Genomic DNA, 21,315 nt, shown 5'->3' on the forward strand with positions numbered 1-21,315 from the left:
TCAGCGTGATGTCTACAGGACTGAGATAGCCGACCAGCCAGTCCCCCTGGGGTGCATACAGATGAGGATATCTGTAGTGTTCCCTTTTGTTTGTCCCTGGCATTCCTTCAGGCAAGTGGTGACAAGGGCATTGGCAGCGGGTCCCTTTCAGGCAGACCCTACACAGACAAGTGCCAGCTCCCAGCAACTGTGGTGGCCCCTGGGGAAGATTCCCAGTCCAGGTCAAGACCCCCAGTCTAGGTCAGAATAACTGCCCCCTCGGCATCCACTTCTCCACCATCTCCCCCGCAGAGGGGTGGCTTAGCTGAGTCAGCCCTGGGACAGACACACAACCCGCGATGGAAACACAGCCCAGGACAGTGGCATGGAGGAGCCAAAATGCAGTTTCCTGCCCCATCTGGAAAGCCACATGCTTCCAGCAGCAGAGCAGAAACCAGAGATAGGCACTGGGACGAACGAGGAAAGGGCTCTGCTGTCCCCACAGGGCTGTCTAGACAAACCCATTTCCCTGCTCCAGCATCCTTCCCCCTCCCAAGCCCCCAGGCTAGCAGCCAGGAGGCTGTTATACTCCAAGCTCTCCTGGCAGTCCCACTCTGCACACACTTCTGGTTAGGCAGAGGAGCTGAGGTGCTGCGAGGCACAGGCACACCATGTCCCAGCACAGCCACCTTGTGTCACCCCACCAGGCATGGCATGTGTCCCCATTGGCACCACATGGTGCCACCATAGTGGCATGAACCTGCATCACCCCCTCCAATGCATCCCACCAACAGATGAACTCACACCAGCAGCTCTCCCACAGGTTGTGAATCAAGCAAATGCCCACAAAGACAACCAAAACTTCCTATCATGAGCCCAGATCGTGCTGCCAGGATGGCAGCACCAGATCCAGATTAGGTCTGTACCTCCAGTTGGCTCAGCACAAGCAGAGGCAGGGACCAAGGGGTGCACACCAGGGGTCTGGGTTTGCACCAGCCCATGTCCCCTCTGCCCTGTCATGCAAAAGCAACTGCTCCAGAGGAGAAAAGGTCGTTCAGAGCAAGGATCTCCTGCTAGCCTATAAAACTCTTGCTCAGGAGGGGATGGCCAGAACAGGGAGGAGGTTTATGGCCTTGCAGAAAGGGAAGGGTCAGGAAACCCTTGTCCCCAGGGACCATGGGAATTTCAAGCAGCTGCTGCTAACAATTAATGCCTTGGGACAGTGTTTCTGCAGAGAGGAGCAGGGAGGAGCTGTCCCTGGGATCCCCAGTCCCTGCAGACAGGAGCAGGAAGGAGCTGTCCCAGGGTCTCTAGGCATCCCCAGTCCCAGGAAGTAAAGGATAGACCCCATCAGGGAGCTCCCCAAAAGGCTTCCCAGCACACAGGACTGCAGGCTGGAGTTGCAGTGTGAGCTGCTGAGTCAGGAGAGCAGAGGGGGCTCTTACCTGTTTCTCAGTCATGGCGTAGATGTGCTGGCGGTCAGGGCTCAGCACCAGGTCTCGCAGGATGGAGCTGCCCTCATGGGCCACAACATTCTCGTACTGCAGAGCTTGGTGCTTCCTCTCAGCTGGCAAGTCCACCAGGATCTGTAGGAAGAGCAAGGAGGGGTGAGCATGATCCCACAGGCACCTCAACCCCCACCCAGGATGTGGGATATGGAATGTGCCCCACTAGGGATGCTGCCTGCCGTCCCACACCAGCGTGGCCATGCCACGCCCCTGCCGTTCTGCAAACATCTCAACCCTTTCCAGAAGAGCAAACTGCAATGTCTTCTTCCCTTTACTGCATTTGTCTGGTGCATTTGCATCACATTCATGCTGATGGCATTCATCTCCCTCCAGGGAGCAAGGCCACAGTCCCTGGTTCTCACGCTGCACCCTTCTACATGCTGCCCTGCTCCCCCACTGCTGCTCAGCCCCAAAGCCCCTCCAACTTGTAGCATGGAGATGAGCCCCCAGCTTGCAGCAAAGCATCAAACCTCATTTTGCCACAGCAGTGCCAAAAGCAGCTTGCACATCACAGGCAGGACGCTGCAGCGCACGCAGGCAGGGCTTGCATCTCCCCATCCATCAGGGAAAACACTTGGGCTCGTGACCGGGGAAGTCAAGAGGGTCTCAAGGAAGTTTGGGGTCAATAGAGGTTCAGAAAGAGCCTTTGTTCCCTGAGCAGGAACACAGCGAAGGATTTAATCCCCTTATGGCTCACAATTACGTTAAAGCTCTTCCTAAGTACACCAGTTCCTGGCTGTACCAGCGATAACCACATCAGGAGGCACCATGGGGCTGGAGGCACACACCACACAGGGGTGTGTGCTCTGCACTCAGCTCTGCTACCTGACATAACCTGATTGCCACCCCTGCAAGCCGCAGATACTTCCTGCTCATGCCATCGATTATGATACCCCCAGATTAGGGCTGTCCCCTGGCACAGGGTAGCCTCAAGGGAGGTAATGCCAGAGAAACGGCTCAGGGGATCTGGTCTGCTCCTATGGGATGGGATGGGATGGGAATCATGCCAGCAGCACATTCTGCAAAAAGCCCAGTAGCAGGCAGCGAAGCATCGTGCCCAGAGAGACAGCGCAAACTCTGCCCAAGATCAGCTACGTGCTGCTGCTGGCACACACAGGGACCTGGTCCAGCACCTCCATCTGCAGGACTCAGGATCCTCCCACAGCAGAGGGGCATATCCATTGCTTTGAAGAACCCCCCAAGTGTATCCCACAGCCCTGCCCTGGTCATTGCACCCGCTCCCACGGCCCAGTACAGCCTTGCACCCCCGCAGCAGCCACTCCAGCATCCCAGCCACCTCGTCCCTCTTCTGCAATAAATTGCTGCCAGCATTTGCACAGTTCCCAATCAGGAGGATACGGGTCGGGAAAGCAGGATCCCGGTGTGCAGCTGATTAGCATGGAAATGTATGCGGCTCACAAACAAACCGGCCCGTTTAATTAGAGCGGCGCCTTTGATTCACTGCCAGCCTCCTGCATGCACCAGCCCCGGATTATTTTTAGGCAGTTTTACAAAACAAATGTATTTAATTAAGAAAGAGACCCCTGAGCAACCAGAGAGAGATGAGTCCTGCATAGCAGTGAGCAAAGGGGCCGCCCTCTCCCCAGGGATGTGGTGACTGGGCTTGCAGGGCCAGGCTAATTCTTGAGAGCCCACAGCACAGCCAAAAACCCCCTGTACATCCCTGCACAGGACTGAAGAGCCTTTGTCACAACCCAGAATGGTCCTAGTACTCATCTGACTTCACAGCATCCTTTGCTACCACCCCTGCACACTCTGCTCCCCATCACCCCCACACTTGGTACCATTGTATGCTGGGGAATCCAGAGGCCCCTAAAGCCTCTATCTGCCCTTTGTGCAGGGGTATCTTGTTGCCCAGGTCCATGTTTGTTCCTACTCCAAACATCAGAGGAGGTCAAGCCCCTGACACCTGTAGTACAGGGCCATGTGGCACACCTGCCCTGCGGTGTCCCTTGCTCAGTAGTACCCAGCGTCACCCCCAGAGCCCAACCCTGCCTCCCCACATCTCCTCATAGGTTGCTCCCCTCCCAGCTCTCAGCTTGTCCCCTACAAAGTCCTGTCCAAGCCAGCTCTCCAGGGGAGGGTAACAGGGAATATCCCCCCCTCCCCAGCAAGGCAGCATCTCCCCACCTCGCTATGGCAATGTGACAAACACACCTTTCCAATCCTTTTATGGGCCGCAGTTGCGGCACAGAATAATCGATGGAGTTTTACCCTGGTTCTAAAATAGATCTATGGCTGGATGTCGCACTGGCAGTAATTTTTAACTAGCGGGGTAATTTCCCCATTACATTATTGCACTGCGCAGTGCTGGGAAAGAGAAAGAGATGTATTAAAAAAACAACAGACATGAAGCACTTCCAGTTAATTTGAGGCTCCAGGAAGAACCTAAAAATACTCTCAGTAGTCAAATGGGGCTGAAGCCCAGCCTGACACACGTCAGGATGCTCGGGGGGGGGGGCCCGTGCACACACAAGAACCCTTCTCTCTAGCACCTCTCCCCCTGCTAAGGATACTCTGTAGGTGAGTTTGGGATTCAGGAAAATGAAATTTGGAAGACCTGGTAATCAAGTTGTTTTCTGGTTTGCCAAAGTGCAGGGCACAGAAGGAGATTGTGAGTTAGCTCATGGTCAGGAAACACATCCTGATGCTCCTCCATAGCATGATGAAATCATAGAATAGTTTGGGTGGAAGGACGCTTAAAGATCATCTAGTTCCAACCCCCATGTTCCAATTACCTGATTCCACTATACCAGATTGCTCCAAGCCCCATCCAACCTGGCCTTGAATATTCCCAGGGATGGGGCATCCCCACAGCTCCCTTGAGCAACCTGTGCCAGTGACTCACCACTTCCATAGTGAAGAATTTCTTCCTAATACCTAATCTAAACTTGCCCTCTTTCAGTTTAAAGCCATCACCCCTTGTTCTATCACTCCATGCCCTTGTCAAAAGTCCCTCTCTGGCTCTCTTGGAGCTGCTCTAGGGACGCAAAGGTACTCTAAGATCTCCCCAGAGCTTTCTCTTCTCCTGGGTGAAAAACCCCAACTCTCTCAGCCTGTCTCTATAGCAGAGGTGCTCCAGCCCTCTGAGCATCTTCACAGCCTCCTCTGGACTCACTCCAACACTTCTTATGTTGGGGGTCCAAGAGCTGGACACAGCACTGCAGGTTGGGTCTCTTACAAAAGCAGAGGGGCAGAATCCCCTGCCTGGATCTGCTGGCCACTCTGCTTTTGATGCAGCCCAGGACATGGTTGGCTTTCTGGGCTGCGAGTGCACACTGACATCTTGTCAACCAACACCCCCAAGCCCTTCTCTGCAGGGCTGCTCTAGATCCATTCTCTGCCCAGCCTATGTTTGTGCTTGGGATTGCTCTGACCCAGGTGCAGGACCTTGCACTTGGGCCTTGTTGAATTTCATGAGGTTCACACAGGCCCCCTCTCAGGCCTGTCAAGGTCCCTCTGGATGGCATTCCTTCCCTCCAGCATATCAACCACGACACACAGCTCGAGGTCATCAACAAACTTGCTGAGGGTGCACTCAATCCCACTGTCCATGTCACCAACAAAGATGTTAAATGGTGCTGGTCCCAATTCTGGCTCCTGAGGAATGCCACTCCATCTACAGCAGACAGACCCCAGCATTATCCCACGCCAAGCAGGACCTAACTGCCCACAGTACCCATGCCATGCAGACAAGAGGTGGGAACCCAAGTGTCAGGGCCTTTTCAGCGGGATTAGCCCAACATGAATTTACCTATCCTGGCTGGCAGGAAGAGGATGGGCTGCTTGGATTATAACATGGCAGAGCAGCACAAGGGATGCACAAGGTGCCTCCCATCTCCTACAGACACCGTGAGGGACCACTTTCTTCCCCTTCCCTGCAGCCACAGGGTAGCTGGGGGCAGGGGAAGGGGGAGAGGATGCAATTTAATCAGAGCAGCCCCCCTCGGAAATACACTCCTTCCTGCCCACCCTGCCTGCCTTCCCACTCGGGGGAAAAGACATTTACCATAAATAAATAAATAAATAAACATATTAACCTTTCTCCTCATCCTGACGCTGATATAATTACCCAATACTAATAATTACTCACACTAATTTCTCGCTCAGAATTCCTGCCCTCGCTCCTGCCTGCCTCGGGCTGGCTTCAGGCACCAGCTCGGCAGCACTGCCTCCTGCCAGGAGCTGCAGGAGCCCCAGGGGGCAGCTGGATCCCAGGGCTGAACCAAGGTAGAGGAGCAGGAGTGAGGGTCGACTTGTGGGGCTGCTGCCTTGGCAAGTACATTGAGAAGACCAGAGGCATGAAATTATAAACACCCTGCTCGGGTGATTCATCTCAAAGCAAGCCCAGGGGCTGCTCTGCCAGAAACCCATGTGCACACCTTCCTTGCCCAAGCAGGGAGCCCACCCCACAGGGTGAGCACCCAGCACAACTGAAGAGGGAAGGTTTAGGACCTGGACCCCCATAAGCTGAGAACCCTGGCAAAGGAATGATGAGGGAAAGGATGGGCTGCAACACCCCAACTCCCAGGGACCCTGATGTAACGAGTGACCGTGCACAGCACGCCCCAGCTGGGCAGATGCAAAGTCCTCTACCAGGAGATACGGAGAAGGTTCCTGGGCATGGTCTTGTCTGGGCTGGAGAAAGGAGTTGCCATCCCATACAAGGTTTAGGAGGAAGAGAGCACTCGCCTCGCTAAAAAAATAGTTCCTTCCACTGCAGGATGCTTCTCCCCTGGGAAAGACACCCTTGAGGCTTGTCCAGGTAAGGAAGCACCTCCCTACTGCCATAACCACTGTCCAAACTGCCATAGGGCAAACCTCCCAACATCCTTATAGCCACCAGCAACGGGCACAAGGCAGAGAGGAACATCTCCCCAGGGCCCATTTTTGGAAAGACAGGCAGCAGCCATGACCTGGCAGCCACCCAGCACTGGCAGCGGGTCCAGAGGAGGACGGCAGTGGATGACAGGGCTTTACAGCTCACCCTCGGCCAGGGACACCAGGTGGAGAGGGAGAAAGCACACAGCCGGAGAGGGAAGGCAGTTGCAGACATGCCAAGGCTGCTTTTGGATTTCACATGTGCCAGCAGACGTCTGGCTGGGGTCTGGGAGTTGCTGGGGTGGGCCACTGGCTCCCTGCAGGACCAAAACCACGTGCTTGGAGGCACATAGAGAAGGTCCTCAAGAGACCCCATCTCACCACAGGGGACACCTCCTAAGCCCACCACCAGGAAGAGGGGGCTCTTCACTGCCTCGCAGCCACAGGCTCTCCCACCCCCGTGTAACATCTCCTCACCTCCAGGCTCTCAAGCCCCCATCCTGAGTCCCAGGCGGTCCCCCGCAGACCCCTCCTCTGGGCAGGAGAAGTGCTCAGCCAGGCTTTGTACTCTTATCTGTGCAGGGCTGTGATTAATTCGCAGCGGCTGGCAGCAGCTACAAGAGGAGGGCGCTTTTGCCCGCCTGCCACACTTCAAAGGCAGGGACTTATCTGCCTGAAACACACTCGGCAGCCTTTTCACGGGGACCCTTTCCAGTTCCACAGGGCTCACACGGTGCCGACGGGCAGCGTGAAAGAAAGGCTTATTTACGGGAGTGCATTTCAAAGCCTCCCCTCTTCCCTCTCAACACGCACTGGGGAAAGCAGAGAGTTCCCCAGCCCCAGGGATGTCCACTGGGGACAGAGATTGAGCAGGCAGGGACAAGACAAGGCTGCGAGGAGACGATGCTGGAACGAGGTCCCTGTCCCACCTTTGTCCAGCTCCACAGCACATCCCTGAGTTGGGAGGAGGAAAAAGCTTTGACATGGGTAGAGGGCAGAGTCCAGCCCCAGAACTGAAACCTTCCCCTCCCCATGCCACTGCTGCTCACGGCTGAGGCACCACTGAAGTCCCAGGTTCCCACACCCAAATCAGTGAGTGTGCATCCCCTCTTCATAAGAGTGGGGCCATGCTAATGCCCCCAACATTCTGCTTCGATTTTGGCATCATCCACCCAAAAGGCATAGGGCAAATGTAACCAGAAAAAGAGCAGGTCCTGGCAGAGCTCACCCCCCAAACCATGGGGCCACCTCCAAGAGGCAACAGAGGGCCCAGGGCAGAGGTGACAGCTGCCACGAAGTGTCACACAGCACCACACTGACAAGCCTACAGCTGGAAAAGGTATCACCTGTGTCCAGCCCCACTGGGGGGAAAGTGACTCCCCTAAAGTGTCAGCCTGCACAGCCCCTCCTGGCACACAGCCTGGGCTCACCCCAAGCAGTGTAGGGATAGGGACACCAGCTGTCCCTCCACGTGCCTTCCCCTGCTAGCCATCCCCCCAGGACCAGCAGCTGCCACCCACACGTCTCTCTCCAGTTTCCAAAGAAGGCAAAGGGTTTAAATGAAATTCCTGGGTCAGCTGCTCTGGGGACACACACACTCCTCTTTTCCCCCACACCGAGGAAGGTGCAGCAACAGGCAGGGCCAGGAGCAGCTGTGGGGCCATAGCATCATCTGTCCAGTGGGCACAGCTGGTGGGGACAGGGAGCTGGGTACTGTTGGAGAGGAGGGCACTGGTATGCCAGGGGTCAAGAGCAGGCAGGAGAAGGCAGTGGCTCCTACTCCTTCCCACTGTATCGTTACCAAACTTCAATGTCCAGGGGGATAAGGATTCACCTCCAGTTTTGCTCAGATAACAAGGAAATCATCACTGGGATTGGCTGCACCACGCTTTACCAGGGCTCACCCTACAGCTGCTCTGTGCCACAGGGCAGGAGCCGGGCACCCAGAGGAAGGGTACAGGCAGCTGGTAGCAGGGCCATGGGCAGGGCTTTGGGGATGCATCTCGCAAGGACTCTCTCCTGGAACTGGCAACAGGATGGGCCCCACAGAAATATCCCAGCTATGCAGGGCAGGCTGGCAGCCAGCATCCCTGTTCCCCCCAGCTGGCTGGCTGGCCACTCTCTCTGCCACCCCACCAGCTGCCTGTGCAGGAATGTACCAGGATCAGACACATGCCTCCTACCAGACAGGCAGGCAGATGCTGGCTGCTCAAACCCAGCAGAGCCAGGTCCTGTCCTCCTGGCCTCCTCTCCCAGAAGGAGAAGGTTTCACTGGCCCCTCACACAGGGTTGGGATGCTCCTGCCTCATCACTAACCTGCCAATGAGCAAGGTGAGCTGCCCCGTTTGCATTCAGTGAAACCCATTCACTTGGTAAAGACAAATACAAGCAAGGCTTTTGTCCTGGGCCCGACATCGCCCTGAGTCAGAGAATATTGGGACTTTAATCATTTTGGTATAATAAAGCAAAAAACAAGGAGATACTTAATTTAAATCAATGCTCTTAACAGCAACAAATGCCAGCCAACCCTGGCAGACGTGACACTGGTTCACAGCCAGTTTCAAAGCACACATTACTGCTGGTGTGCCATCCCCAGGCAGTATCCTGAGCTTGGCCACGTGGGCTGAGGACAGATGCACTCACTGCATCTTTCCAGGCAGGTGGGGTGGGAATTGGGTGAAGGTGCTGGGGTTTGCCTTAGGAAAAGAAGAAGAGAGAGGGAGGCAGTGGGGTAACCCTGCCCAGCAGGCCCCCAAAAAACAGCACCACCTTCCCCAAAACTCCTCAACCACCTTTTTCTTTCATTTAAACTCATTTCCATCTTTTCCTCTTGTTCAGCCACCCACACGAGTGATGCTCCCCTAAGCCAAGTGGACTCAGCAGAGCCAGCCAAACCAGCACCAGCCCACACAGCACGGCATGGCACAGCACAGGACTGACCAGCTCCTCACCCACCATCTACAAACCTTCCGAAAATCTCTCCTCACCAGGTCTGCCACCATTGCTCCATCAGCAGGACAGGAAGTACAGCCCAATACCCTGTTCCAGCAATTCTGACAGAATTAAGATGCTGTCAGAAAAATCCTTTCCATTCTTTTGTACCAAAACTGAACCGCTGGAAAGAGGGAGCGAATGCCAGGGTACTGCATAGGAGGAGCACCTTTGACAGAGTCAAACACAGGTGCAGAAGGAACTGATGGATATAACAAAGTGGTGGGAGGAATTAAAGTCACCCTACTCCCTGGGAGCCACACGAGGTGGGATGGGTTAAGGCATTTGCCCCACTTCTCTCCCCAGTAAAGCCCCAGGTCCCAGCCCCCCCCCAGCCCCCAGCCCCACGGCTGCTCCAGCAGTCTCGAGCCATTGATTTCTCAGCTTTGCCCTTCAAAACCCTCTTGGCTCAGAGCCCAGTTCATATCGTCTAGTCACTCAGGAGCAAAATATCTCTATTATTATTGCAATTATTTCCCAATCAGCATCGCTCAGGGCTGAGGCGGTCAGAGGGGGACCCGACAAGCAAATCAATGGGCAGCCGCTGCCCGGGGGCTGCGGGGACCGGGCGGGAGGTGCTGGCAGCTGCTGAGTGGCACAGAGGAGGGCAGGCAGAGGACAGGGGACCCCAGGGACCCCTCCATGTGATGCCATGGCCCAGCAGGGTGGCAGTCCTTGGTCTTTGCTGACTGTCAGCCAAGCAACAGTGATGCAACTTAACCTCTGCACAGAGCGTGCACAGAGCCACTGACGCTGCACACTCTGCATGCAACGGAAGGACTTTACCTCCAAGGCTAAAGAGAACCGACTGGAGTTCCAGGGTGTCCCTGGGAGCAGCACAGGAACTGCCAGGACATCAGTTCCTCGGGGTGGGAGCGACAGAGCCCCTCAAAACTACTTCTTCAGCAGCACAGAGCCTGCACCTGACTGTGCCCATTCCAGCACAAATGTCCAGTGAAATCTCAGCACCCCATCCCACCACAGAAATGTCCCGCTTGAGGGAGAGGAACACATACAGGCAAGAGGGTCCTGCTGTTTTTCTCAAGCCTTGAGAAGAAAGGACAGAGCTGTGGAGGTAGGAGAGCCCTATAATGGACAGGCAAGGAATTTTAGCCTTGCAAAACAGAACGTAAGGGCAGAAAAAGCAGAGCAAAATGCAATGGGGATCTTCTCACTGCATCCCACCGTTCCTCTTTATGTAAAAATAACGCCCTGGGTGACAGCAATGAAGGGCAAAGCACACCACAGAAATACCAGATTATTTTTTCCCTCGTTCATTAATTACTGTAGGCATCCCAAGTGTCCCAGCAGGCCCCAGGCATGAACGGCATGAATGGAGCCAGGGTAATGTGTCACTCTCCCGGCTCCCACAGGACTCAGACTGCACGTGACCAGCCTGGGGCAAGTTAATATCTAAACCAGAGAAGGCCCTGGGAAGGCAGCTCTCACCTGAAGGACTCAATACTGAGTTTTCCAGACAAAAGCCATATTCTCCACTGCCAAGGCACTGGCTCCACCAAGGAGATCACATCCTTCTGTCCCACAGGGACCAGCCTGAACCGTTGGCTACTGGTTCCCCTAACACACAGCCCATCACCCCATCCAGCAAGCAGTGCAGACCCAGAGCTGCCATCCCTAGCCTCTCCACAGCTTGGAAGTTGATATTTCTTCTGCAAATCCCAAGCATCACTTATTTACCTCTTAATGATGTTGCTCAGCTCTACAGGGCAGCATAAATCCTCTTTCCTGAGCCTCACTAAGATTCTTGCCCATGCAACCAGACCAAAATAACCCCGATGTGAATGCCAAAGGCTTGTCCCACCACCCTCACACTTCTGGCTACTGGGGACATGGAGCCATGGCCAGAGGCTCAAAGCCTTGTTGCCTGCCAGCAGCGATAGGGACCCTCCCCGTTACAGGGGAAAAAGGCAGGGAGGAGGTATCAGGGCGTCACCAGGGACACAGCAGGGAGGAAGTGTGAGCTCCCAGGGCTGCAGCACAGCTGGAGATCAGCTGGATCCTTCCTCCCCTCTTGGTTCCAGGAAAATAGCTGTTTCCTTCCTGGTCCCTAAACAACACAGCAGTGAGAGAGGAGCTGCCTGAGGACTAGGTAGGGGCTGTCGGTCTTGCAAACAGAGGAGCCAGTGGCAGGAAAAGCCAACACAGAGGAGGGCTGTGGAGGGACATACCCCAAGGGGGAAACTGTTTCAGGGTACACTCCCTGATCAGGTCCCCTCCCACCCCAGTGTCCACCCCAGCAGCCCCACACTCAGATTCAGTACCAGTCAAGCCCCTGTTTCAGGGCGGCTGCCTGTGCAGGGCATCATGGCTTGTGCCTGAATTTACCCATCCATCAGAATCCAATGCCTTCTGCATCCCCACCTCAGCAGCTCCCCACTCGTTCAGCTCCAGCCACATAAGTGCACCAGCTACTATTTCCACAGCATGAGAACCAAAAGCCATTTGCTGCAGCAACATATTGCAGCAAGAGGGGTATAACATGAATGAAATTCACTGCCTGTTCACCTCCACCCAGGGAGAAGGACAACACTGACTGCACAAAGGGGATTCGGCTTCACCTGTTTGACACCAGCTTTAATCCCTTTCTACCAATCAGGCCTCTTGTTACTGCAGCTCTGGGCTCTTCTAGTGTTTTGTCTCCATGGTCAAATCACACCAGACTGCCCAGGAGAAGCTGATAAGCAATAAATAAGCAGGGTCTAAATATGCAGGGCACAGTGACATTAAATAATAACACCCAACAGTCAGCGGGACCGGGCAGCCAGAATTTCTTACAGATTCAATGACAAGATCATACATCACACAATGTACTTCATAGGAATGTAACCCATGACATCAGGAGAAGGTAGAAAGTTAGTCACACCTTTCTTTCCTTTCCTTTTTTTTTTTTTACTTCTTTAGATCAACAGTTCCACTATCGACGCGCCATGATCAAAACTCCAGGTTCCATCTTTCCTCATGAAACAGTCCTTGCTCGAAACACAAGCACTTTCAAGATTAGAAATCCTCAAACATTCCATGGCCAGTGATACCTACAATAACAGCCAGCTGAGCTTGGCTTCGCACTGAGCACACCAGAGCGCCTGCAAATATTTTGCTTTCAATTGACTCAGGCCCTCTCACTCACTCCGCCTTGAGCTCTTGATGTGCTTGCTAAATTCCCTGTTCTTACCTTTCATTCATATTTTAAGGTTTCATTCCCACACCCTAAACCTGGCCCTCCTACACCATTTCCAACCTGGAAAGCCACATCCCTGGTTACACTACAGCCTCCTCCATGTCTTCACAAAGCCAGCAGAAAGCTATGGGGCCGTGACTCCCCCCCATGCAGGACTCAGAGTGAAGAAAATCACTTCTCTGCAGTGGGTTCTCTGTTCAAAACCAGGATGGAAATTAGGCTTTTCAGTCTGCACACTGGAGCAATTTCGAAGGAGAGATTGAGAAGATTTAAATACAGAGATTGCTTTCCCTAAGGATGCTGCTCAAGATATTTAAGAGCTCAGGTTTTACACGGCATGGATTTCCTTTGGCACCGACGCAGAACTCCCTGCCCCGCTTCTGCAGGCAGCAATCCCTTCTGCAAGCAGCAATCCCTGCTGAAGGCTGTCAGGGAACACAGGGTCCCACTGGCCAACACTGAGCCCATCACTGATGGCAGGACTCACCCAGGGGTATAAACTAGGGCACAGGGGTGCTGGACCCTACCCTGAGCTTTCCAGGTGTGATAGCACTCAGCAATAAATCCTTATGATCTCAGCTCTTGCAGGTCCATGCAATGGAAAATTAAAATCCCAGCTAACTCCTTAATGAATTACTCCTGGGAATGCAGGGCTGCTCTCTGAAAGCCCAGCTCTTGCTAAGACCAAACCACATGCCACATTCAAAACCAAGTTCTCAGAAGATCTTTAAGGAACACCTACCACCCTTCCCACCATTCCCACTGCTTCCAGGGGATCTCAAGTGAAGCTGCTACCCACCAGGACTTGCCAGCACCGTAGCCAAGGAGCTGCTCCCACATGGCACTGAGCAGCCTGGAGAATGCCGGGCAAGGGTCACTGGCCCAGTGCTGGAGGGAGCAGAGATGGGACAGGCACACAGTCCCTGGATAAGGAGCTTTATCCTGAAATGCAACCCTGGCAGGCACCCATCACATGCCTGAGTATCTGTAAAGGGAGGCCAAGGGGTGGGAAATGACGTTAATTAAAGTTTTAATTACTGTAACCAAACGAGTAGTATAATTACTTTATTCTCACAGAGACTCCAAACTGATTAAGGACCACGTGCACAATCTTCGGGTTGATGTGGTTTTTAATTAAATGTGCCATCAAAGACAGTGAGAGGGGTGGGCAAGACAATGGTTCAGCCCTTCCTGAACCTCCAGACACCTCATGCAAGGAGGGAGTCCAGGATGGCAGAGGCACATGGGTCAGCAGCAGCAGCAGCATCCAGTGCCAAAGGCCAAAGGTAACTGCCTTGCAAAGACTGAAGCCAGCAGGGTGCACACCAGCATCTTGAAGGAAAAGCTCCTCTCCTACACATCAGCCCTCAGCTTCACATTCCCCCAAAACATCTACCTTTACAAACATTTGCAAAACAGCCCCACATGGGCACTGAAAATATTAATGAACTGGTGCTGCCAACTGGAGGGAATGATTAAAAAACAATTTTGCAAAGGTATCCTTTTCAAATAATAATAATACTAAAAGACAAAGCAGTAAAAATTAAATTCCCAGTCCCCTACCTCAAATAAATAGTATCAGAATTTGAAATGAGACATAATTACCCCGGCAAGGTTAAAGCTGCTAATGCACACGGAATACAGAATCACCATCCATCATAATCATATCTCATATCGCAGCCATTATTTATAATTAGGAGGCACAGTTTAAAAAACACATAAAGACGCCCATGCAATGCAGTAATTCTTCTGTTATTGCTCCTGGAGGGCCAATCCTGCTCCGATTTGTGGAGTCCAGGACCAGGCAAAAGTAATTCCCCAAAAGTCATTCCCAAAAAGCTCCTCTCTGGGAAGGGAAACCCTTCTCAGCCCACCTGCAAGCCCTGCCTAAGTGCCATGCTGTCAGCAGTAGGGCACAGCCAGGCTGCACTGCGCCCCTTCCAGCCATTTCAAACCCAAGTAGGCTCACAAAGCATCCAGACAGTCCTTTTCCCTTAACTATAGTGAATTTACAATTTTTTCCCCAAATGTCAGTGCAGGAAGAGTAGAGTGGAGCAGACAGTAGAGCCACAACCCAGCTCAGCAAGGCAGGAACATGCAAAGGTGGGCTTTGCCTGGGCTTTTTCCACTGCTGGGTGGTTGCTATTTTTTTTTACCTATTTTCGAAACCACAGAACGAGTTATAGCAGGAGCTGGAAACACCAAAAGCTAACCCCAGAGCTGCTGAAAGCTGCCCTCCTTTGAAGCACGGGCTTTGCAGGCTGCCCCCATGCCCCAGTGAAATATTAACAAGCTTCCTGCAAAGCAGGAGGAAATTACGCTTAATATATTCTGGGGAAGTCCACAGACAGCAGTGCCTACGCGGCAGAGCCTGGCTCTAGAGAGACCTGCCTCCAAATCCCTTCTCCTCCCAGCAACAAGGAGCAGTCAGTCTGTAGCCCTGCAGGGACATGCAGCAGCTCCATCACGCACACACGAGCGCTGAGTAAAGCCCTTGCACACATAAGCACAAACCCCTGGACGTGGCGGGATACACAGCTGATTCAGAGCCCCAGGAATCTGGGAGATGTAGATTTGCACCCTTTGGTGACAAAATAGAAAGCAACAGCGGTTGGAGAGGGTGTCCTGAGGACACAGAGCTGTGATGGTAGAGGTGACAGCAAAAGCCCAGAGATGAGACCACAGAAAGGACACGGACACACACACACACACACACACACACACACACACTCTCTCACACTCACAGACGCATGTAAATCTAGGCTACAGTGTTTTTAGAGATGGAAAAGCAAGCTGGGTTAAGGAGAGGGAGAAGCTGAGGCATGGCCAGAGAGGCACAAGTGTCCAGCTCAAGCAGCCCCAAGAAGGAGCTCAGCCCTCGGCAGCCCAAGGGGAACAGCTGAAGCTGACTCGCCCCACCAGTCTCATGACTCTTACTCACAGCAGAGCTGCACTTTCTCAGAAGTTTCACTAAGCTGTAAAACAAGAAAAAAATAACAAGAAAAGGAAAGGACAAAAAAGCCAAGAAAAAGACATCTTGCAGATGCACATACAAACACATGCTCTCCAGAACCCAGGAAACACATTTCCAATGAAGGTTGCCGTAACCAGAGCGAAACACCAGCCCAGTTTCCAGCCAGAGTCCCCTTACCAGGGGCGCCAAGAGGGGCTCTGTGCAGAGCAGCACCACGTCACTGCCACCATAAAAAGAAGAGACAAGCCTTTTTGGGGTTCAGGCACTGTGTCCCACTTGGCTGTCAGCTCTCCAGGGCAGGTTGTCTTTTTGCATGGTGAGTCCCAGCCTATGCAACTCATCATGAGTGACAGCTCTGACCACTAGGGCTGCAAGCAGGGGACAACAGGGTATCTCTTGGGTCTGCCCTGAGCATTTTCCAGCTCCCCCGCTATTTCAGACAGTCAGTGCACTGCCCAACATGCCAAGGATCTGCAGTCTTGTAAGACTGGATAAGTTTGGGGAAGACCACCTTGGGGATGCCAGAAAGGGGATGCTCACCACAGGGCTATGGAAGAGTATTGCAAAGGCAAAGGGGAGTGGGTCATCCCCCCACAGTCAGTGCCTCCCCAAGCCCTTAAATGGTCATCAGCACCTCATCAGGCTCTGGGTGTCATTCTTAAGCCATCTCATCCCTGACACCACACACCAGAAGGACTTTTAACACCACTGGCAGCTGAGTTTACCACCAGCAAAAGAAGCAGAGAGGAGGAGGTGCTTTGCAGGCTTGGGCAGAGGATCACTATTTGCCCTTCCAAGTGCTGAAAACTAATCCCCCCCTTCCCCCTTTTTATCCCATTGAAAACTTGACAGAACCTCCTAGCGCTTTGCAGTTGAAATTGGCAGGTCTTAAATTAATTGACTGCAATTTTACACAACAACATGTTTAGCTGCGAGCTGGCCCGCGGCCCGCTTGGCTCGCCACCGCTCCCCAGACACTTTTCAAGCAACCTCCAAAACTTCACAACACATCGAAGGCGAGGCGAGCAGGCTGCCAACGTGACCTGCTCCCTGCCAAAAGCCAGCCCTGCCTCCCTGCGCCCCCACCCCGACCCTGATCCAGCTCCTCCGGTGTTTTCCCCCACTCTTGTTAATGGCTCGTTAAATTATTCTTGTCGTCTCCGAGGATTTTTGCTCCTCCAAACTACGAGGAGCACGGGGCGGGCTGGGTTACGGGCCCGCTGCTTTGCCATGGAAACGGCAGCCATGGGACCAATGCACGCAACAGGAGTGAGAAAAGTCAGGGTGGTTTTTTTATTTCAATCCATCCTGACACATTCCTGTTCTCCTTCTGCTCAATACCACGAAGGACAAAGCCCAAAGCGAAAGTGGCAGGTTTGCAATGTCCCCATCTGGGACTGAGTGCTTGGGGTAATGCAAAAACACACAATCCCAGCGCCCAGGAGCAAGATGACGCCTGCAACCCATCTCCCACCTCTCCAAAAAACAACCGTGCTTCTCTTAGGAGAGGGTCTGAGGGGGCACTGCAGCTTGCAGGGAGCCTGCCTGCAACCCAACCTCCAGAATTCAGGGCTGGCCCCAGCTTGAGGTCTCCCAGCCTCCCAGCTCCCAGGAGACACTGTCACTGGCTCGGCCAAGCACAAGCCCCAGCAATGAGTCAGCCCCAGCTCCCAACCCTAATCTAATCCCATCCCCAGTGCTGGGCAGCTTTCCAGGGCATGTCCACAACATGAAAGGCATGCTCTTGCCGCACTGCTGGGTCGAGAGCTGGAGGAGGAGAGGGGAGGATTGCTCCGGCTCTGCTGAGGACTTGGGTCAAGCAGCTGATGCTCTGCGAAAGCCAAACTGGGGGTGGGTTGTTTGTGTGATTTCATTGCTTGAACAAACAGAAACATCCTGTATGTGATTAAGAGCCTTTATGAAAAACACACCAGTGCTGAGCCCCACAGCTGGGGCCAAAGGTATGGCTGCGGCGGGAAGGCAGCACACAGCAGGGTTCGGCCGCTCTGGGGTGAGGAGAGCTCCCTGGCAGATTCACACAGCCACAGCACCCCAGGGACATTTCAGACCATGCACAGAAACTGACATCCCCACTAGGAAATCATCTCCCCTATAAAATGTCATTGTTTTCATGCCAACCTCCCCAAGCTCTAGGGAGCAAGAGGCACGGCAGGGTTACCAACAGCCCACAAAGCCGCAGGCGATGGCTGCTCGGGGAGAGGCAGCCAAGGCTCTAACATCACTCTGAAGCTTTAATTCTTTCCTTTATCACCTTCTGCCCCAGGATATCAAAGTATTCCACGCATGCCTCGAGCTTGCTCCTCCTTTTGGCTGCAGGCATCACCACCCACAGAAGGCACAGAGGAGAAAGGGACACAGGCAGGAGAAGGGAACTGACCACAGTCCACCCCCGCCCCGGAAAAAGAGAGAACTCCAGCTCCTGCCAAAAACCAGGACTTGCCTGGACTTGTGCAGCCATCACCTCCACAGACCCTGCCCTCCACTCCAACAGAGCTGCCTCGAGGGAGCCGCGCCAGGAAAACACATGCTTTTGTTTAAGGAGCACAGGCTGAACAGGGGAAAAAAGCACTTAAACATTACACACTCACACATCAAAAAAAAAAAAAAAAAGGAAAAAGAAAGAAAATTGAAGTTTTGTAGTTGTTTCCCTGGCAAGGTTCAAAATAGGGCAAGGTTTTTGTTTTTGCTGGGAGGTTTGAAAAAAAAAAATGTATTTCATCCAAACCATCCTTGAAACATTCTTGACATTTATTACCATAAACTTTTCCTCCAATTAATTGCTTCTATACGACTATCATTTTCCTGATGAAAAACAACACCAGAAACTCGCAAGCTATTTAAAAAAATGCTCGCTCGCTCTCTCTTTCTCCCTGCTTTGGAGCACAAACAGAATTAGGGAGGTTAGGGGAGTCAAAACCAACAGTTTTGACTCAACAGCCTTGGCCAGTGAGAGCTGCCACCCACGGCAGGGACACTGAGGGTGACACTTAGAGCTCACTAGACGCTGCAAAAACACCCCGAGTCTGCAAGTACGCAGTATCACCTCTGGCATCGACTCAGAAATGCATAGTGGGCCAAGTCTCAGGCAAAAAATCATAAACCTGGAGATTTGGGATGGGTTTGTAGCCAAGGCTTTCAGAGAAGAGCATTGAGGATGCTCACACAAGTGCGACAGTACATGAAAGAGGGGAATGAAAGGAGAGCAGAGTTGAGTGGAGATGCTCCCATCTCAGAAGGGATTTAAGGATCCCACATTAAGAACCAGATTAATATGTGCCCTTAGTCACCAAGGCCAACCACACTTTGAAGCTTGAGCAAGCACATTTCCCCCCCTCATTCCCTGCTCCTCCATTCCCAGGCTGAAGGTAGCAATTTTTGCCCTCTTTTAAAACAACAAGCCCTTGGAGGAAGAAGCCAAAGCTCACACATCCTGCATTGAAGCTGACTCATCCCCCTGGGAGAGCCCAGGAATCTCATTGCCAGATTATGTGCTCCAGCCACAGGCTCACACTTTCCAGCCGGCAGACTGGAGAAGGGGAGGCAGGAAGGAAACCCCCAGCTGAGACAGAGAGTGTTCATCTCACCTGCTAGAGAGAAACACGCCTTTAATTTTAGACGCTGAGCGTAAAAACAAGATCCCTTGAGGCTCATAAACATACCAGAAAGAGAGGGAGAGTAACATGGAGAAACCCTGGAGAAACAAACGAAGAAATCAATTTGGGAAGTTCCCATCCAGGATGGGAATAATCTGGCACAGGCCACACGGGCGAGGTGCAGTTTTCAGGTTTTTGAGTCTTTTTAAAGGACTTTGCTTATTTCTCATATGAACCATCACATGCATCACCCTACCCCAGGAAACCAAGTGTAGCAGTGGTAAGCCCAACTCCATCCAGCAGGACAGAGGCTCCTCCACTCCCTCTGCCACTAAAGCTTGCCAGTACAGATGACTCCAAGGTCCTGCATCCCGATATCCTCACCAGGGATGCTGAGCATTTCTTTGTGGCTGCATACGTGCCAGCCTCGCCAAGACACTCACTTTCCATAGATAATTACAGATGCAGTCACCCTGGCCAAGACACAGGCCTGTTTTTGGAAACTTTTAAAGGAAAATAAATACATACATATATATATAGAGAGAGAAACACATGCACATCAAAACTGCATCATATTTTCCCTCCATGACTTTTTTCAGTTGCATTTTGTTCAGCAGCTACCAATTAATTTTTGACCACTGTTAATGGAAAGCAGAAAGCCAGGGGAAACAGGGAACAGCCAGGTGCTGACCCAGCCTCCAAGACCAGCAGAACTGCTTTCAAGACTGCAAACTGCTCTACAGACCTCAAGCTTGCCTACGAGCACATCTGTTGAGCCCAAAATCCATCCTCAGAGGATTTTGCTGCATCTTTCAGTAAAAATTCAGCTTTAAGTCCTGGTTGGGAAGAGCATCGCCAGTGACATGAGTCTGGTGGAGCTCAGGTTTTGGAAGGGGTTGCTGCTGGGAGGATTGGGAAGATGCAAGAGGGACAGGGAGGACTTCTGCAGGTGAGGAGAGCCCTGCTGGAGACATGGATGCCGTTTCCTTTAAGGTGGGAAACAGGACCAGGGGTCCTTGAAGGACATGGCATCCATGTGTCTCCAACTCCCTCCTCCCTGAGCTCCACCCGAGAACAGCCACAGCAAAATCACACGTGCATTTTAACATCATCCCTTCACCTGCCACTACCCCAGCTCCCACTCACACAGCTCCAGAGCTCCATTGTATCCAGCAAGGACTAAATGTTGTCCCTAGAAAGGTAAGGAAACCCCTTACCTCAGGAGCTGCCAGCCCAGCAAGCAGCATTACCAGCATTAAGCCTCCAGCTATAGCAGCACCAGGTTGGCTCAGCGGATGCCAGCACATAATTAAGATCTACAGGGCCCTGTCAATCAAGGAGGGGAAAGAAACGGCAGGGAAGCCTCTCCTGGGACACAGCAGAAGCCTACACATTACTGGTGCCAGGGTGCCCAAGGGATGCTGGTGGGATGGCACAAATCCTATCCACCCCTGGAGCAAGCAGCCAGGCTCTCCACCCTCCAAACTGCCTCTTCTCATCTGTTCTATGAACTCTAACCCTCCCAAAGCAAGCCTGTGCTCTCCCAGTGCAACATCATTCCTAACTCTTGCTCTGGAAGGAACAGCCCCACTTAAGAGCCCAGTGGATACTGTAACCCAGGGTGGACCCAGAGGGAAGAGCCAGCCCTGCGTGTGAGATAGGGTGCTACAGCATTTGAGGCTTCAGTCTGGCCCACTAAGGAGGCTGGGGGGACAAAAGGACCTTTCCAGTGCTCCAGGCAAAAGGAGGAAAGGTCCAGGGAAAGCAGAGGCTGCAGAGGGCGAGCAGCCCCTCCTGCGCCAAAACATTCTCATTAACCCAATTCTCATTTGGGCCAAACCATGGAGCTGGGACCCAGCAGCTCTCAGCCCACACTGCAGCAGCATCAGGGAGCAGCATGGGAAAACTGCACTCCAAGAGCACACACAGCCTGGAGGGGCAGCAGGACAAGCCCCCTCCTTTACCCTGGAGCATCAACCTTTCCCAGTCTCGTTCTCAAAGAGGGACTGCCCGGCAGGGTGGAGTGGCATCCCCACTACTCCAGAGCTGCGCACAGCCACGCTAGCGCACAAATTGCTTCATTAAATGTCATCGCATTAAGCCAGTTTCATGAATTTAACATTGTCCCCGGACTATTGTTTGCCTGAAAATTAAATTATGGCAACATTTGTTGTTTCAACGAGTTCTGTCTGTCAGGGAAGGGGCTGG

General features: G+C 52.9%; 1 protein-coding gene across 1 annotated transcript in view; it reads right to left on the reverse strand.

Annotated features, from left to right (window-relative positions):
* Positions 1-21,315, reverse strand: part of PLXNA1 (plexin A1) — a 101,261-nt gene that overhangs the window by 63,481 nt on the left and 16,465 nt on the right. Inside the window, exon 3 of the mRNA XM_064667499.1 lies at positions 1,425-1,565. Coding sequence (XP_064523569.1) covers positions 1,425-1,565 — 141 coding nt within the window. The remainder of the gene's footprint in view (positions 1-1,424; positions 1,566-21,315) is intronic.

Source organism: Pseudopipra pipra, chromosome 11 (assembly GCF_036250125.1).
Source record: "Pseudopipra pipra isolate bDixPip1 chromosome 11, bDixPip1.hap1, whole genome shotgun sequence".
NCBI classification, from domain to species: Eukaryota; Metazoa; Chordata; class Aves; order Passeriformes; family Pipridae; genus Pseudopipra; species Pseudopipra pipra.